This window comes from Apodemus sylvaticus, chromosome 1 (genome assembly GCF_947179515.1).
Source record: "Apodemus sylvaticus chromosome 1, mApoSyl1.1, whole genome shotgun sequence".
In the NCBI taxonomy this organism is placed as follows: Eukaryota; Metazoa; Chordata; class Mammalia; order Rodentia; family Muridae; genus Apodemus; species Apodemus sylvaticus.
This window is the reverse complement of record NC_067472.1, coordinates 6,164,792-6,182,729: the sequence shown is the minus strand read 5'-3', so window position 1 is coordinate 6,182,729 and position 17,938 is coordinate 6,164,792. Positions and strand designations below refer to the sequence as shown.

General features: G+C 42.4%; 2 protein-coding genes across 5 annotated transcripts in view; one reads left to right on the top strand and one right to left on the bottom strand.

The window, feature by feature from the left end:
• The window catches only part of Gpam (glycerol-3-phosphate acyltransferase, mitochondrial), a 70,271-nt gene that overhangs the window by 21,889 nt on the left and 30,444 nt on the right, over positions 1–17,938 (bottom strand). For 2 of the 4 annotated variants that reach the window (XM_052183547.1, XM_052183575.1), the window contains exons 1-5: positions 9,495–9,634; positions 7,652–7,782; positions 6,304–6,426; positions 4,448–4,521; positions 1,763–1,876 (exon numbers count right to left, since the gene is read on the bottom strand). In XM_052183547.1, coding sequence (XP_052039507.1) covers positions 1,763–1,876; positions 4,448–4,521; positions 6,304–6,426; positions 7,652–7,753 — 413 coding nt within the window. In that variant the 5' untranslated portion in view covers positions 7,754–7,782; positions 9,495–9,634. Of the gene's footprint in view, positions 1–1,762; positions 1,877–4,447; positions 4,522–6,303; positions 6,427–7,651; positions 7,783–9,494; positions 9,635–13,710; positions 13,735–17,938 lie in introns of those variants that run through there. The other 2 variants (XM_052183565.1, XM_052183556.1) reach the window with 2 other exon arrangements.
• LOC127685895 (zinc finger protein 431-like) lies at positions 9,685–17,700 on the top strand. The gene is made up of 2 exons (XM_052183586.1): positions 9,685–9,790; positions 13,929–17,700. Exon 2 carries the CDS (start codon positions 14,682–14,684, stop codon positions 15,075–15,077), a length of 396 nt encoding a protein of 131 aa, XP_052039546.1. The 5' UTR covers positions 9,685–9,790; positions 13,929–14,681; the 3' UTR covers positions 15,078–17,700.

Here is a 17,938-nt window from a genome sequence, read left to right as displayed (position 1 = left end):
AGGCATACTCCTACATATATACACACATAAATAACAGTAATAATACCTTTAAAATGGTGGGTATCCTATTCCTGAGCCAAAGGCTCCCTTAGAAATCTGGACAGATCTGAGAATTGACTCGGATCTGAGTGACGGCTGTGGAACTGAATGTCCCCGTCACATTAGACTTTAGCAAAGCAAGAGAAGGGAAGGCCGCCCTGTGTACTTAACCCACAATAGAGACGGACTCAAAGTACACGCAGACTTCATGAAAATGGATTGTGTAATCTAGTATGTAACCCAGTATAAACAGTAAAACAAACTGACACCAAAAAAAGTCAAAGTACCACCTGGCTTCTCTTCAGCCATCATAACTTGCTGCTAGTTTATACTGCTGCCTCACTAGAACTGCATGTAAAACTCTGAGAAGCACTAAACAGACATAGTATTTACTTTTTCTTCTTCTGAACCAGTCATTTTACTGAGCTGTAAGAACGTGTGCAGGAAAGGCTCACCCCACCACCGCAGTTACCTGACGGCTTTAAGCATTCAGGGCTCAGGCTTAGGATGCTTCTCTAGGTATCTAATGTGATTGTCAACTATTCGATAGTTCATTTAACATGTTTTCCTGAGTTCTTACAGTGGCCAACAGTGTTGGGGTTAGAGCCTCAACTCCCCACAAAGCTATAAACATTATGAAATCTGAGTCACCCATCTCTGGCCTCTAACTCCAGCTACCCCTCCAAGATGGGCCATTCACAGGAGGCAGAGAACAGAAACTCTCACTCAAACTCCATACTGTGTGGTTCAGCACACCACCCCTCACGCATGGACAAGGTGACCTCTTTAAGTTAAAAGTAACCAGAACGCCTCGGTGGCTCCGTGAGCTCTCCTGACCTGAGACACTGGAAGGGCCTTGCTCTGGAATCCCCTTATCTGACAGAAAACTACTCCCCTGAGAGACAAGATTATCTGAAACTCCTAGAGTCCTGATAAGCAGGGAGGGAAGGCTCAACAGCTGCCTTCATCCAGTCATCTGAGGGAGGCTCGCAGCTGCGTGGGCAACCTAATCACTGTCCCCAGTGAGGCGCCACTGCTCATTTTCTCCCTGAGAGAACACTGTCCTGGCTGCTAGCTCTCTCTCCCCTACTCACTCATGACCCCCTGAATGTACTGACTGCCCCTCAGAATCACCGAAAGCTCCTGGTTCCCTTTGCTCGGAGGCCATTCCAGTCTCTCACCACCTTGTTAGTTGCTTTCCTGGGGTTGGTGCACACTGATGAAGGTGTGACACTCCCTGGATAGTCTGCTGATGTCAGGCCCTCTCACAGATAAACAAATTCCTCCAAGAGCAAAATTCCAAAGACTCTAGCAATGGCTTCCTACTGCAAGGGCCTAAGTACCTAAACCCCATCAGATAGAATTCCAAATACTTCCTTTGGGCTATCAAAACAGAAAGTGGGTTGCCTCCAATATTGTATTACAGAAAATTGAATGGGGAACCCTAGGCGCATGTGTGCTATAACACTGGCTCATGACTGCTTCCACATTCTGGAAGCCTGGTCATTACGTGTCCACAACCCAGGACCATGCACCGCAGTGGCGGTCTTTGCCACACCCTCCAATCTCCCGACCTTTGTGACTCAATACTTAATGTTCGGAAATCCAAGCATTGCCCTAGAGAGAGCAGCAGAGAAACCAACAGAAGAGGCTAAATTCCCACTGCCCTCCCATGGCCACATCCGCCCTGTCCCCACTTTGTCAACTGTGGCTCCACACTCACCTGCTGCTGCTCAGGACGTTGTCAGTAATACTGGTGGCAAACATGCCCTTATGGACATCTCGCTCTTGAACAAAAAGGATGTAAGAAAGACGCCGTGCCAGCCATCCCCGGTGCCTGTAACACACAAATCTTCTCAACAAGCGCTCCAGCACACTCCACTACACAGTGCTCTCCCGCCCACAGGAAGAGCTTCAGGTCACTGAGTCCAGTCAATGGCCCTAGAGGTCAGGATGCTAAGTAGCCATCTTGACTCATAATTGCTTTCATATATTCTCAGGTAAAACTGAATAGTAACCCAAAAGAAAGTCTGACTTCATCAATAGCACTACAAAGACAAGTAAGTGGGATGTTACCCATTAGCTGTGTGTGGGCAAGACAGACAGAGGTGACACACAGGGCAGAGCCACAGCTAAAGGTGACGTAAAGTAAACTTGGAGGTCTCCTCCCAACAGGAAAGGCAATTTTTGTATTAAAGCATTTTTCCAAGAAAAGCACTGAGTCTCAAAGTGCATTAAAAGCTAATCAGATCAAAGACATCTGGCTTCTAAATATCTACATTTTCCCAAGGTAAACACACAGCAGATCTATCTTAGGGAATGTTCATTCTCTCGCAGGTGATGATGACTGTGTGGTGATTAGCTGAGGTACAGAGATGCAATTAGGCCGTGAATCTCACTACGTGGTGATCTGAAACCATGTATGACAATGGCATAATGTGACACTCTTGTTTCCTCCACAGTGACACTGACATCACACTGCAGATGTGAGGTCAATGACTCTGAACTCTGAGGTCAATAACTCTGGAACTGTGACTAATTTGTTCGAATGTCTTCTGATTCCACCTCCCTCACTGATAGCTCACTGTTGCATTCAAGCTAAACTCTGTGTTCAGTGAACATTTCCAGATGGTTATTATATGTGCCCAGGTGCACCCCTTTGCAGTCTGCTGAATCATGGAGTGTGTGTGGATGGGAGTGTGCCTGAGAGAGCGAGCGAGCGAGCACCTGAGAGCGGCAGGCAGGAACAGCACAGCACGCGCGCATGCGCGCACGCGTGCGTGAACAGGTGTGCAACAAGCCTGAGCAGCGCCTGGCCTGCTTGTAAACACGTTTAGGCTTTGTCATCTAACACACAAGTAGCCGGAAAGGCTACGTGTTTCAGTAACTAGTGTGGGCCATCCATTGCAAGTCAATACAGTCAATGCTTTTTAAACTGTCTTAGAAACCGTTCTGAATGGGAGTTAACTGACAAAATGGTTAGCTTCATGTATAAAATGTCTATTTACATAAAGAAGAAACTGTTTCTTTGCCTAGAATCAGTCATGTCAACTAAAACTCAGGGGATAAAACCTGACTTCATAGAGCAGTCTCTCCTCTCTGCACTGAAGGAAAGGAGCCGCAGAGGAACTTGAGAATGAACAGAAGATCCGTGCCGTGGCCTGAGGATCTCCGACAAAAGCAAGCTCTAATGCAATAAGCAAGCCTCACCACTCTCAGACAAGCCCTCTTCATGTACTTAGGACAGTACCATGGAGGACTGAATCAAAGCACTGGCTTCCTGCATCACCTTTCTCAGAATTTTCATGACCAAGAATACCTCCTCGAAGAACTCTGAGAACTATAAGCCCTGCGGTAGTTTTGGCTGGGGTTTCTCTTGCTACATGAACTCTTCCTTATCCTCTAACTTAACGAAAAACAAAGGCCTCTTTCTCTCTGGCACCTACCAAATCCCTGTATACTTGGAAGTCAGAACTCACTGTTTTAAATTATCTTCAGTAAGTAAATCAAAGAACATTTAGTGCAGGGACAGACCAACAGGAGGGAGATGTGGCAAAGGGAGAGAGGGGTGAGTCTGAGCACAGTACTGTGACGCACACCATGGGAATATAATGAAGGCCGTCATTCTGTAGTAGGTGCACACTAACAAAAAGGGCAGCACTTAGTGCAGAGATGTGCCAGTACTGTGTGTGTGTCTATACACACGTGCCAGCAAACACAAACACACACACACACACAGCACACACTCAGATGAGTGAGTACACATAGTAGACAGTGGGTTACAGGAATCATAATTAGGAGGTCATTAGGCTAAGCCAGTGGTTCTCAACCTTCCTAGTGTGTGACCCCTTAACACAGTTCTTCATGGTGTGCTGACCCCCCAGCAATAATTTTGTTGCTACTTTATAAATGTAAATTTGCTGTTATGAATCATAGTAAATATCTAATATACAGGATACCTGTTATGTGAACACTGTTAAATGGTCTTGACCCCCAAAGGGGTCACGCACCACAGGTTGAGAACCACTGAGCTAAGTCACCTCACTGGCTACATTTATACTTTTTTTTTTGAAGTATGAAATAATCACAACATATAAGACATTCAAACCTATATCTCTTGCCAAAGAAATACTTCCTACTTCTTAGCAAAAGTTAATTATCTGCATATGTTAAAGAACACCACAGGTGGCACTTACACCAACCACATGGGGACACTTCACAATAGAGCAGCAGTTACCGGGACAGGCCTCCCGAGGCTGTCCTGCCTCTGATCTTTAGACAAAGTCCCTTGTATGAAAAGCTTACATTCCCTCCACTCTAGAAACCACAGGTACATATTAAAGCACACTAACTAGCACTACACGGTTTAACTTCTATAGTTTATTAGAAGTATAGGTAATGTTTTTACCTTGTGTGAGTTTCATTGATATAAATAACATTCCGCAAGCCTAGAGACGGGATGCTGGGGTTGAAAAACCTTTCCTATAAAAACAAAATGATAGACATGGATTCGCAGCTGGAGTGAAAGTCAATAATCCCACTAATGTCTCTAGAAGACATTTAATATACAAGCATAACAGTAGGAATTACTTCTTCAAAACTTACAGAATGAACAAAATACATCTTTCATTGAATAGTACTGTTTATACTTCAAAAATAATCACAAACTCATTTAACTTTGAAACCCTAAAACCAAAGGCAATGGTATCTCTTTCCTTCCCACAGCACGGTGCCCTCTATCCCTACAGAGCAGGGACCCACAATCAGCTTCCATCACAGAAGTCACAGCTTTCAGTGCTCCCCAAATACAAACTCTCATCCTAAATACCACAGTTACTCGTGGGCCCCTGGCCCATAGGACACACGAGAATTATTATCATTGAGTGAGTAAGAAAACCGAGGCTGCCAGAACTTGGAGTTTATCTCAGCGCTTCCCTTCCCTACAATGACAGCCATTTAATGCTGAAAGCACAGCTACCAGCTGCTCTCTTCACAGGCGATCTTGAAAACACTGCCTATCTCTTTCTCACTGTGAGCAATATAGTAAAAATCCAAAAATAAATGCAAAATAGATGTCCCAATAAGGTGTAAAGATTACTTAATCTCGTTACAGAAAACTGAGGTTTCAAAGAATGGAGGTAAATACCAAGAAGTATGAAAACATTTACTAACAAATCGCTTTAAGCAAGCATGGAGGAACTGCTGAATAGAATGTAGTTCCAAGCTTCAGCAACAGCCTGTTACAATATAGCCATCCAACTCCAGACCCTGGCATCACCTGACAGTACCTCCCTGCTCAGCTCTAGCTTACAATACACTGTAGCACTGCAGTTGCAATACTGTTCAGTGTAGAACCATAGTTAAGGTATTGTCTTGCATTCAAAATTAGAACTAGGTGAGAGGTCAGTCTAAAAGGAAAAGCCACATGACCTTCTATTTAAATCTTTGTTTCCACTACCCTCTAAATCCAAAATGGTCTCACTCCTGGACTGGCAATTGTCAAGCTCCTTCAGTTGTAACAAATCTTGCATCAAGGCCCTTATAGTTTAAAGCTAGCATTTCTACAAGTCATTCTCAAGCAGACCTGGACAATGGGTAAGAACTACTCAGGCTCTGCTAAAGCTTGCTAATGTTAACAAATGCCTTTATGCCAGGCTCAGAACTGAACCACCTGCCCAGCCAGCCTCCAGGGGAGGATTTACCCAGCACAGTTAGCACAAGGTATACACAATATATAAACAACCTCTGTAAAGAGACAGTTTCTGAGTCCTAAGTATTTGGTCCATCTCAGAAACACCTTATCATCTGACATAACCCTTCAGAACATAACTCTCACCTTAGAACAGTAGGGAAGGAAATTCTGTTTGCTAACTCATCCCTCCACCAAATGCCATGAGAAGCTCACCTTTCACCCAGTCGGCTCTTCTCAAAGAATGCAGAAGGTGGTGTGACAACACTTATTTCTCAACAAAAGGACAGAAACCAAGGATATTCTTGGGGGCCAAAAGTCAGAACCTAGCAAATGCTGAACACTCCAGCAACTTATGAACTCAAAGAAAAATCAACTTCCCCCTAACTACGGACCAATAATAGTTAATAAATAAACAGCAACAGAAATTAAGTCCATTTCTTTACCTGAAATATTTGGCTTATAAACTGGAGTCTCAGTCCTAAAGGACTCAAGACCATTAAGACCAAACACAAAATCCACAAAACTGAAAACCCTCTACAGCAGAGAAGTATGGTGAGTGAGAGGGTCCTTACCCAGCTCTGAGGCGTGCACGAATAGCAGCACCTTCCCACGAAGGGCCTCTTCCGGCTCATGAGGCTCTCCTTCCATTTCAGTGTTGCGGATCTGAAGAAAGTAGGTTTGAAGCCACAGTCAACCTAGTAAACATAAGGCAGAAACTGTGTCTAAGTGGCAGGTACTGTTTGATCATCTTGGCCTACTTCAAATAGAAGAGAAAATGTGACTGTGTGTGCCCTGAGCGTTTCCATGTAAGGTATCTTGTTCCACCATCACTTGGAAAAAAGTTTGGTACAGAAGAAAAAGTTAATTTCCTAAAAGCCATCATAGTGTGTAACAGCTGCTACGTGTTTAATACAGCATTCACAGGGTTTAATTTAATCAACCGAGTTGAGATCTTCGCCACAGAATGAATGGGTAGAGAATAGGGCATCCACATTACCCAGTGGACTACTATTTAGCCACAAAAAGGAATGAAAACCAAAGGAGCTAGTTATATTAACAACCGCACACAAAATCAACTACTGACTTTCTCACAGGTACAAGCTAAAAAGTGGACCTCATAGAAGCAGAGATAGAAGAGTAACCCAGGGCCAGCGGGGCTTCTGACAATGGGATGAAGACCTCAGACTCCTGAATCCCTGTGCTCAGCCAACCTTATGCCCTTCCAAAGCACACACCACTCCCACAGTCCCACAGGAAAACCATGCAGGCCTGGCAGTGAGCAGGTGTTCTTACAATAGTTTAGAAGAAAAACAAAGCATGTTTAATGACATTCCATTACCAAGAGCATTTAAAGCCTGGACTTTACATCACAGGCACATCATTTGACCAGAGTCAAGCCCTGTCCTACCGTTTAAGATTATTCTTTAACTTTGGTTCATTGTTTTCCTGATCTCACTGATAGATACAATGTTCTTAAAAACAACCAATGAATATAAATTTTTGTTGAGGTATTTTAAACACGCCATGTAATGCTGAAATAGTAACACTACAAGAAAATGCATGCTTTTCAATTAGTTTAGTAAACAAGTTTCCTGTTTTTAATGTTTTAGAGTTCATTTTCATTATAAAATTCAAGTTTCCTAAATATAAGTTGTGTGGTAGCTAGTAAAAGGAAAAAATGTATAAGCATGCTACACAAAACAATGGTTACTGTTTGTGCCTCCATACAAGGAATTTGCTTTTTAGTACAATTACTGTTCTGAAACTTTCCATCCATTTTTTTCTTCCCAATTAATACTACTAAAAATTTTAAATCTTAGACTTCTAAGAGTTGGAAGCAGTTTCTGGGATGTTAATCTCTCCTTGACATCACTGCAAGCATTTGAAGACAGCTGTTCTGAAGGCCTCTCTTAAGCTTACCCAGTCTTCATCCGTGTGTTTACATCGGCCAAGGCTGTATTCTGATGAACTGGGCACATAAGAAACGTCTATTGTGCCAACTGTCACTGAAGACTCCTCCATGTCACGACGTGGAAGCCCCAAATCATGTGCTGTAAAAAATAAGCATACTCAAAGATACTCAAAGAAGTATCCGGAAACAACACCAGGCCTCAAAACGCTGATTTTTTCACAATTCTGCTTAGTAACAAGATATCCAATGACCTGACAGATTTCTAGTGTAGTGAGTCTCTGTGTAAAAACTATAGCTTCATGGTAGAGTGCTTATCTGGCTTGATGTGTTTACATGTTTGCGAAGCTGCCCCAACCTCAAAGGTCAACCTTCATATCCCAGTATTTCCTGAACATACAAGGACTCAGCATCTGTAGCCTTCCTGGGCAAAACTGCCATGAACTTGTAAAAATGAAGGCACTTCATAATAAGGCACTCGTAATAATGCTGGCCTGCAACAAACAATTATTCCATTTTTTTAATTATTCCAATATTTGTTAATAACATGAGTATTCCTGGGAGGATGAAGACAAAACTTTTATTATTTGTTTCTGAATATGTGTGCATGTATATGTATATATGTATGGGTGCCGGAGGCTAATACAGCGCATCAGATCCCTGCAACTAGGTTGTGAGCTACCTGCTGTGAGTGCTGGGAACCAAACTCTGATCTTCTGAAAGATCAGTGAGCACTGTTAGTCACTGAGCCGCATCTCAGCTCCGGCATAAACTTACTTAGTATAATACATTTGTATGTATGAGTGCAGCTTATTTTGAATTTTTAAAACCTTCTTATATAATCTTTACTTAATTATTTTAGCTGTTGGTTATTTCTCACCTAGCATTAGATTCTTCTCTTAAAATCAAAATCCACTTTCAGTGTGAGAACAGTGTTCTCTAAGAGGAACATTTGGACTCTTTACAATCCCCACGTGGATTTGCTCCAATAACTGTTTGGCCTCAAAACAACATCTGTCTCTAGTCGTTCAATATACACCATCAGCTGACACTAGAGACCAGTAAAACATCGCACCTGGTGGGAAAGTTTTTCTTTATTATAAAGATTCGACACCCCGCCCCCCCACACACACAAACACCAATTTCCGGTTCAGAAAGGCCACACAACAGGGGGAGCAAGCTGCAGTCTGAGAAAAGAAGAGGAAAAGGAGGCTTGTGCCAACAGAGGTCCACGCCTCACTCCTCCCACCTCACAGGGTTTACTTGAGGTCAAGCCAGATTTTTTTACAGGAGAGGGGAGGAGAATAAAAGAAAAAAAGAAAAAATCCCAGAGACTCTAAACAGCTGTGCTGAGCAAGGCAGAACACAAAATGTGACAGTCGGCCACAGGCAGAGGCAAATGAGTCCCTCTGGAGTTCAAGGCCCCGGCTGCACACCACGCAGTGAATTTGGACAAGTTGATTAATTGCTGCGCCTTGCTTTTCCCATCTGGAAAATGGGCAGCATGCCATCCGACTCGGCTGTCTCCGGCTGCAAGGAGGGCAGGGGTCTCCACAGCACGCCCGGGACACTGTGGGGTGCACGGTGCTCTGCCCCACTACGCGTGGCTGCTGTCAGCGGGCCGTCCTTGGAGCCTGATGCTCCTGGAGCCCCCTGCTGCCTCTGTTTCCCTCCCCCCCGGAAGGGAGGGTGCTGGGATGGCAGCCCTGCGGGTGCTGCCACTGCAACCGGGTCCCTGGAGCAATACCGTGCCCACCCCTCCCGGAGCCCGGCCCACTCCAGGGGAGTCCCGGGTGTGGGCCCCCGACTCTTGCAAAGCCTCGGGTGGGCCCAGGGAGAGCGGCGTCCACGCACCTGTCCCCGCGCTCCAGCCCAGCGGCGTCCTGCAGCCGCAGCCCGCACCGCTCCGCGCTCTGCTCCACCAGCCCGGCAGCTCGCGCCTGGGCGCACACGGCCGCCAGCGCTTCGGCTCTGCGCCTGCTGCAGCAGCGCGCCGCGATGACGCAGGCGGCGCGAGGCAGTGACGTCGGAGCTGCTTGCCGCCCGGCTTTGCATAAGGCTCTTGGATGAAGGGTGCAGTGTCGACGCTGAGCATGGAGAGTGAGCCTGATGGCTACACTACCCAAGCTGCGTGCTTCATGCATCGATCGGTGGGTCTCTCTGTCAGTCATCTACCTTGCCCTACCTCAGCTAGCCTGGGCGCCCCACCAGCACCGGGCTCTGTCCTGTGCGTTTGGGCTGTATGGGTTTCGGTACTTGTGCGTGATCTTGCCCTTTTGTATGTGAAACCAAGCTAAATTTGTGAAGAATTAGGAGGCAAGAATTACAAAGTGCAACGTTGGGAAATGTCTGAGTGACCGAGGCGCAGCGACGAAAAAAATGTAGAATAGACAAAGTAATGCTTGAAAGATACAAAGCCACCCACAGAGGCAGGAAGACTCTACTGGTTTCTTTTGGGGTATATTTGGGCAGCAGTGTATGTGGTGATTGTGCTAGATGACCGTGTTCTGTCTTCCTAAGGGTGTTGAAATGTACATTTCAAATATTCTCACCACAAAAACTGGTAAGTAAAATAATGGTATGCTAATTAGCTCAACTTGGTTACTTTGTATTGTATTCATGAATCACTTCACACACACACACAAACTAAGTCGTGAATTTACTATTAAGATACCTTTTTTTAAAATGGCTTGAAGAAGTCCCAGACAAGCTTTATCTCCCTCGAGCCATTTAAATGAAACAACCCTGGGCAGAAAGGGGCTCTTTTGCAATATTTGCCAACGTTATTGACAAGGCTAATGGTTATCAAAAAGCATTAGCAATTTAAAATGAAAAACATACATTACTCAGCATACATTAAATATGAAGGCGGATCTGGGAACACAGAAATGATTAAGACACAGTCTCCGTCTTTAAGTCACTGCTATCAGATCTTGTCCATCTTACATGCTATCAGCCTAAGCTTCTACTCACAGCATCTTTGTGCACAGATAACCCAATAAAATCATGCATAGCTCCCTAGAATCCAAATGTCTGGGCCCAGTACATCAGGCATACAAGAGAGAGGCCTCTCCTCGCCTACGGTTCCCCAGCAGTTGTCCATGAGGTGCTATTCCTCTCCTGTTGGGCTTCTGCCTCTCATCCTAGCTCTGTAGTCCCTAAACTGGTTCTCCAGGCCTTCCCTATTCACCCCGTTCCTCTATTATCACATCCTCCTGTGACATCTCAAAGATTAACCAGAGCACCATGTCTCAGATCCTCATCTATCAGTGTCAGACTGCCAGAGGGTTACAAACCCATGGTGGTGGTGCCTTACATCAGGGTCCTAATTAATATGTTATAATAAGCACCCAATAAATACTTGAAGCTGAGTCACAACAAGAAAAACTAGATTTCCTTAACTTCAACTTTCCACTTCTCTTTATAAGCCCATACTACAAAGCAAATATTCTCTTCTGGGAAACAACCCCAGAGAGTAGAAACGGGCATTCATCGCAGAATAAGCAAGGACCCTGCCTTAATTCAGCCTCATGTGTACTTTAGCAGAAAAACAAACACACTAAACTAGGGCTCTCAAGGAGTGTATATTGGCTAGAAAGAGTAATTTCTTATCTCAAAACATTGTGCAATTTTTTTTGCAAAGGATACAGGGCCCTAACAAAACAAAAGGAAGGAAGACATGAAGAAAGCCCTTAGATTGATAAAGGATAAGAGAAATGAATTAGACTGACAGAAATTCTAAGCTGTAAGCCATATGGAAAGTGTATCTTACATAAAACTCACGTCATTGCGACTCTCCTTACACAAGAGTTGCCGTGCATATAAATGTGGGTTGGTGTGCTAAGTTCTGGTTACATAATGAAAATTGTTTTGGAACAGGTGGCACCCTAAGCAATCTATTTTATCAGCAGAGTGATTTATAGTAACCAGTCTAGCCAGTCAAGATGGAGCAACAGGGGTGAATTTGCTGTCTTATTTAATACAAGAAAAACCAATCAGGCAGTATAAAATAGTGACATTCAGAAGTCAGACATCATGTACCTGAGATAGACAGTCCAAGGGGAGGAACACAATAAGCTGAGTCCTATAATTGCTTTGGTTATCACCTAGAGAGAGTTATCAGACTTCAGTACAGAAAGAAGGAACTCAGGGAGGTTTAGGTAGACTGGAATGAGGAGATAGAATTAAGAGACTATGGGTGTCAAAGTGGGGAACAGAGTACCAGAGAGGAGAAAGCTATGTGGCAAAAGGAGCCATGGAGGACTGCAGACACATGTCAGGAAAGAAGAACACAGAACCATGAAGAGAAGAAAGAACACTCACTGTGGCTTGCACAAGACAGGGACTTTAAGGGCACTCAAAGTAATTTTTTATTAAAATAACCTTTAAAGTTATTTAAAGTTCCTACAAGTCAAAGTTACAAGATTCTCAGTGGTCATACAAGACCGTTAAAATACCTGATCTTCAAAGACTCTAGAAACCTCATTATGTATATAAATGATCTCACCTCAGTAGCAGAGCAAAATTAGCCCTACAATAAAGTCATATTATGGTTATATTTAACAGACCTGAAAACCCAGTCCCACCCCTACCCCTTGGACAATTGCAAAAACAAGCAAACAAACAAAAAAAAAATCACCAAAGTAACCAAGAATAAGAATACTTATAGGGAATAAAATTTAAAGATATCCTGTACCTCACAAAGTGAAATTCTCAGTGTTATCAAATTGAAATTTCAGGCAGACATGCAAAAAGAAAAGGAAAAAGAAATCAGGAAAGAATGGTACCCAGCAGAAATGGAGAAGCCCATACATCGAGAATGCTAGAGACAGAGTTAACAGTGAGCAGAAGAGAAACATGGGAAAAGACTCGGGCAAATGTAGACTGAGAGGATGTAGCTCAGTTGGTAGGTGGCTTGCCTAGGTAACAGGCACGAAGTCATGCATTCCATCTCTACCACCACATAAAAGTAGGTGTGGTGGTACAGACCTTGACTGCCAGCACAGAGGGGACAGAGGCAGAGGGTCAGAAGTTTACGGCACCCTCTGCCTTAATGTAAGTTTAATGCCAGCTAGGCCACAAGAGACTCCCATCTTAAAAATCCAAGTCGAACTCACAGACCTTATAAAAGCATTGAGATTTTTGTAAACATATAAAAACATAATACACACCTGTGACGAATTAGCAGCAGGTTAAATGTTACCAAAAAGTAAAATAAATTACTTTAAAATATTGTCTCAGAACTATGTGGAACACAGCACTGGGGAACCAAAAGTAAATAATGAACAGGGACAGCATCAGGGGACTTGGGTGGGTGCATGCGATTGGTGTCGCTGGAGAGAGGAGAAAAGGGAACACTGGAAGACCCAGGTTATAAGAAATGTTACAGACTTCCAAGCAAACATCAACAAAATGTTATACATTGAAATCTGAACCTACACAAAGGAGTTACAGGATCTTAAGGGCCCTCAAAGTAATTTTTTATTAAAATAACCTTTAAAAATAGCAGACTACTTACAACAAAATTAAAAACAATATACTGTGCAGTTTATACTATGTACAACTAACTTGTGACCAGAGCATGGAGTCTAACCACACGGAGAAAGAAGGCAGAAGAGAAGTGATTGAAACTCAAGCCTTTCTCACACTAAGATCGCATTTTCCCAGTATTTACATTGCCTATTTAATAGTCCCTTCTTAAAAGGCTTCCCTTAGTGATCTTAAGGAACCTGAGGACATTTGTTCTAGTTTGCTACTGATCCACCTGTACACTGATCCACAAAAGTATAGTATTAACTGAATTCAAAATCCAGTCACACAGGAGCCATGGCATTGCTTGATCTAAAATATAACAATTATTCTAGAAAATTCTATTAGAAGAAATCATTTGAATGATGAAGAAGCCCATGATTTTTTTTCTCCTCATCTTTTCTCCAGGATCCTTTTGGGTATTCAATTACTCAGTAAATATTTATAAAGCCGCTACTTTATGCCAGGCATTCTGCTGTAAATATGGCTTTAACAAGACAATACAGCTCCTTCTCTAAAGTGTATAATCCAGTATACTTACTCAATTCCTGTTTAATAATTGTTCCCCCAAAAGATTCAAATCAGCTTCTAGCTCTTTGGCTTGTGGCTTCTAAGATTCCCTTAGTCTCTCTCCCTGAGAGAGCCGCTGCTTTAATATCTTTTCTTTCCCTCTGATTTTGTTCAGGGTGATCTTTTGCCAGGCTCTGAGAAAGGAATGAAACAAGGTTGTCTAAGCCAATTATGATAATCTCATTCCAGAATATTGCAACTGTTGCTGCAGCCAAGATGATCACGTGACCCAGTAGCCCAGGGCAATGTGACCTAAAAGAAAAGCAACTGTGAGGATTGCTCCAGCTCTGCTCTCCCAGTTAAAGGGACACAGCAGGCATTGCTGCTTCCCTGCTTCCCACGCCAGCTGTCCAAATGTCATCAGGGCCCCACCTATAGAAGCCACTAACCTGTGACAGGATTCTGTCACTCTCCAGCAAAGGCACATCTGCTTTGACTTTAATTGTGGGCAAGTTTCTTGCTGCTAGAATGATTCAACCACTTGGAAAAAAACAAACAATAGAAGAGAAGGACTTTAAAAATTAGCTTTGCCAGCCTAGCAGGCTGAGGGCTGGCAGTGGAAGGAGTTGTCTTTCAGAAGCTACCTCAGGTCATAGGGGACTGAACATCCCTGACTCACTTTGAACAAATTCATAGCTGTGCAAGAACCTCACTTTCACTGAAAGTTGCTTCATCGCTAAATGGATAAATAGATTAAATTCCACATAAAGTCAAAGGAGGATTCCCATATTAGGTATGATGTTGACTGAAAACCTGTAACTAACTACACTACACATATCTTTGGAATACTATAGTGCACCGTACCTTTGGATTGATAAACCCATCATATCATTGTTGGTTTAAAGAATCACATACCCTGGCTTGAATGGTTCTCTGTGTACTGCTCTGAGTTCTGCTGCTGGGTGCTGTGAAGGGACCTCAGGGAAGCTCTGAAATCAAGACATGAATGCAGTGACTTTTGATGATGTGCATGTGAACTTCACTGAGGAAGAGTGGAATTTGCTGGACCCTTCCCAGAAGAATCTCTACAAAACTGTGATGTTGGAAACCTACCTGAACCTCAAACCTATAGGCTATAATTTGGAAGACCATCATCTTGAAGAACATTGTCAAAGTAGTAGAAGACATGGAAGGCATATAAGAAGTCATAGAGGAGAGAAATCCTATGAGTGTAATCAATGTGGTAAAGCCTTTACAAGCCCCAGTCATCTCCAAAGACATAAAACAACACATACTGGAGAGAAACCTTATGAATGTAATCAATGTGGTAAAGCCTTTGCACAGTGCAGTACTTTCCAATGTCACAAAAAAGCACATAGTAGAGAGAAGCTTTATTAATGTAATCAATGTGGTAAAACCATTGCAACACCTAGTCATCTCCAAAACCATAAAAGAACACATACCAAAACCTTATTAGTGTAATCAATGTGGTAAAGTATATTTACAAGGGAGAAGTCTCCAAATTCTCTGTGCTGGAGAGAAACCTAATTAATATAATCATGAATTAAGTGGGAGTTAGGGGGATATCATAGTATGAATATGATAGACATGGGTACTTGGGATTATTTCAAATCTGTAGATGGTTCTTTTGATGCTTTGGCAAAGAAGGTTGCTGCCATTTACCCTTGTCTGAAGAGTTTCTTGAGGCTAAGGTAAAGAGGTTTACATTAATTGCATTGACAAAGTAAGTCACAAAAATCATGGCATAGAATTTGGCCTGACAGTTTTTAACAAGCATAGAAACTAACAACAGAAAAATACAAAATGTAAGGATCAAAATGCAAGGCATCATCAGGAAGTTGAATGAAGTTAAATCCTGTGATCAAGGATATTCAATGGTATTAAAGGAATGCTTACATTAGGACAAGATTCCATCCAGCTAAACATATGGATTTGCAGTTGTATGAATGTGAACTGTATCATGTTAGTAGTTATTATTACCTGGTTATTGTTTTCATGTGGAGATACAAAGATATAAGTATGTGTCAAACTTAGAAGGGATGGATATTGCTTGCTATTCTGGGATTTCAATTTAAAATCTAAAATTAAAAGCTTATATCCAGACATGGTATTAAATTATTTTTATCCCAATGTTCAGGAGACAGAGCCCTGAAGATCCCTGAGTTCAAGGTTAATCTACTAAGCAAGTTTCAGGACCACCAAGCTTAGGCAGTGAAGTTTTCAAAAAATAGAAAGTGGGTGATAATGTAATGGAAGGGGCCATGTTTCAGATACATCAAGCGACAGAACTCAGCAGCTTTGTCTATGTGGCTCTGGATTTAGAGGCAAGAATAGAAGGAACTACTGAGACGATTAATGCTGGATAGCTGCAGTTCAAGAATTAGAGGTGATGGAGAAGAAATCAGCATCACTGAGGTAAAATATTCTGGGTAGCATTTTCTGAGTGACAAAGCAGGTGTGTTCCAGAGATAGCCAAGGTTAAACCTAGTGTTGCAGTTGGACTTGGTCATGTGTAAGAATCACCCAGGTGGTACTGGTTTTGAATGCATGAAGTTGTCATGCAGAGCAGCTGAGGCTTGGCACCACTGGGCGATCATAACAGAGGCTCTCTCTCTAGCCTAGTTGCAGCATAGGAACCCAGAACCCTGAAGATGCAAGTACCATGGGGTGAGCAGCAAGAACAGCAGGGGCAGGAGAGTGGAGCCAAACAGAGCTTAGAGTGATACAGAGGGCAAAGCTGGAAAAGTGACCCAGTCTCTGTGGAGGAGCAGAGAAAATAATGTGTGGGTCCCGGAGATTGAATCAAGAAGCTGTAATATTGACATTACCTTGGAGACACCTAGATTTTGAGATGTTAGAACTGTGGGATACCTGCTCAGGAAAACTGCTTTAAGGGAATAAAACCAGTCAAAAAGAAAGAATTGTGCTTCAGTGAACAATGCAGAAAGGAGTTATAGGTCAGAAGAATGCTTTGACATCAGACCTGGACATGCAGAGTTTGAAGATTGCTCAGCTGGCTTTTGGTCTTCTTTAGGTACAGGATTTCCTCACAAGGACCTTTAGGAATGGTGAAGTGTATCCTGTTTATATGAAAACATTATGTGCTTTTTGTTTTTGAAAATATATGTGAATATATGTGATTACTATTACATGATAAGATTAATCTCAAAAGAGTCTTTGAACTTTGGACTCTTAACATTTTTGAGACTGCTTTATTTTGGGGACTTTTGAAGTTGGACCTCATGTATTCTGCATCATGCTTTGGTTACATGTGGTCTCTATACACTCACATGTTTGAACAATCATATGTAAGCCAGGCAATGGAAAATGATAGAATAAATATGCTTGGCTAAGGGAGTGGCACCCAACAGGGTGTGACCATGTTGGAGAAAGTGCATCACTTTGGCTGTGGGCTTTGAAGTTCTACATAGTGCTGAATAGACCCTCCTATTAGGTTGCTGGAAGACAGAATCATCCTGGGTGCCTTTGAATCTGCTTTTTCTCCAGCATCATATCTGCCTTCGTGCCTGCCATGTTTCCTGCTTTCATGAAAATGGACTAAACCTCTGAAACTCTAAGCCAGCCCCAATTAAGTGGTTGCTTTTGTAGGAGTTGCCTTACTTACATTATTTTTGTTTGTATTTTTTAGTTAGTCATGTATCTAACAACTTTTCTGAAAGCGTTTATCAGCTCAGGAATTGCCTTTGCAAAATTTTGGTTCACTTATGTATAGGGCCATGTCATCTTCAAATAAATGTAATTTCACTTACTCCTTTCTAATTCATATTACTTTCATCCCCTTCAGTTATGTTGCTCTAGTTAAACTTTTAGATAGTACTTTGAATATATAGATAATGAACCAATTTGCCTTGTTTGTGAATTAGAGGAATTGATTGGACTATCTCTCCATTTAATTTAATGCTGGCTGTAGGCTTGTTGTAATGTGATGTTAGTATGTTTAGGTATAGCCCTTGTGTTCTTATTTACTCCTAGAATTTTTCTGTAAAGTGGAGTTGGTTATTGTCAGAGCATTTTCATCACCTAATGAGATGATCACTCATTCTTATTTACTCTTTCTACTTTAAGCACATTGTGTTGAACCATCCCTGTATCTCTTTAATGAAGCCTACATCATTCATCATGGTAGATGATCTTATGATAAATTTTCTACTTTATTTTATTTGTTTTGTTTTGTATTGATTTATTAAGTTTTTGTGGTTTTAAGGAAAATTGGTCTA

Coding starts and splice junctions, on each gene's coding strand:
- LOC127685895 (XM_052183586.1), top strand. CDS start 14,682: ATGAATGCAGTGACTTTTGATGATGTGCATGTGAACTTCACTGAGGAA.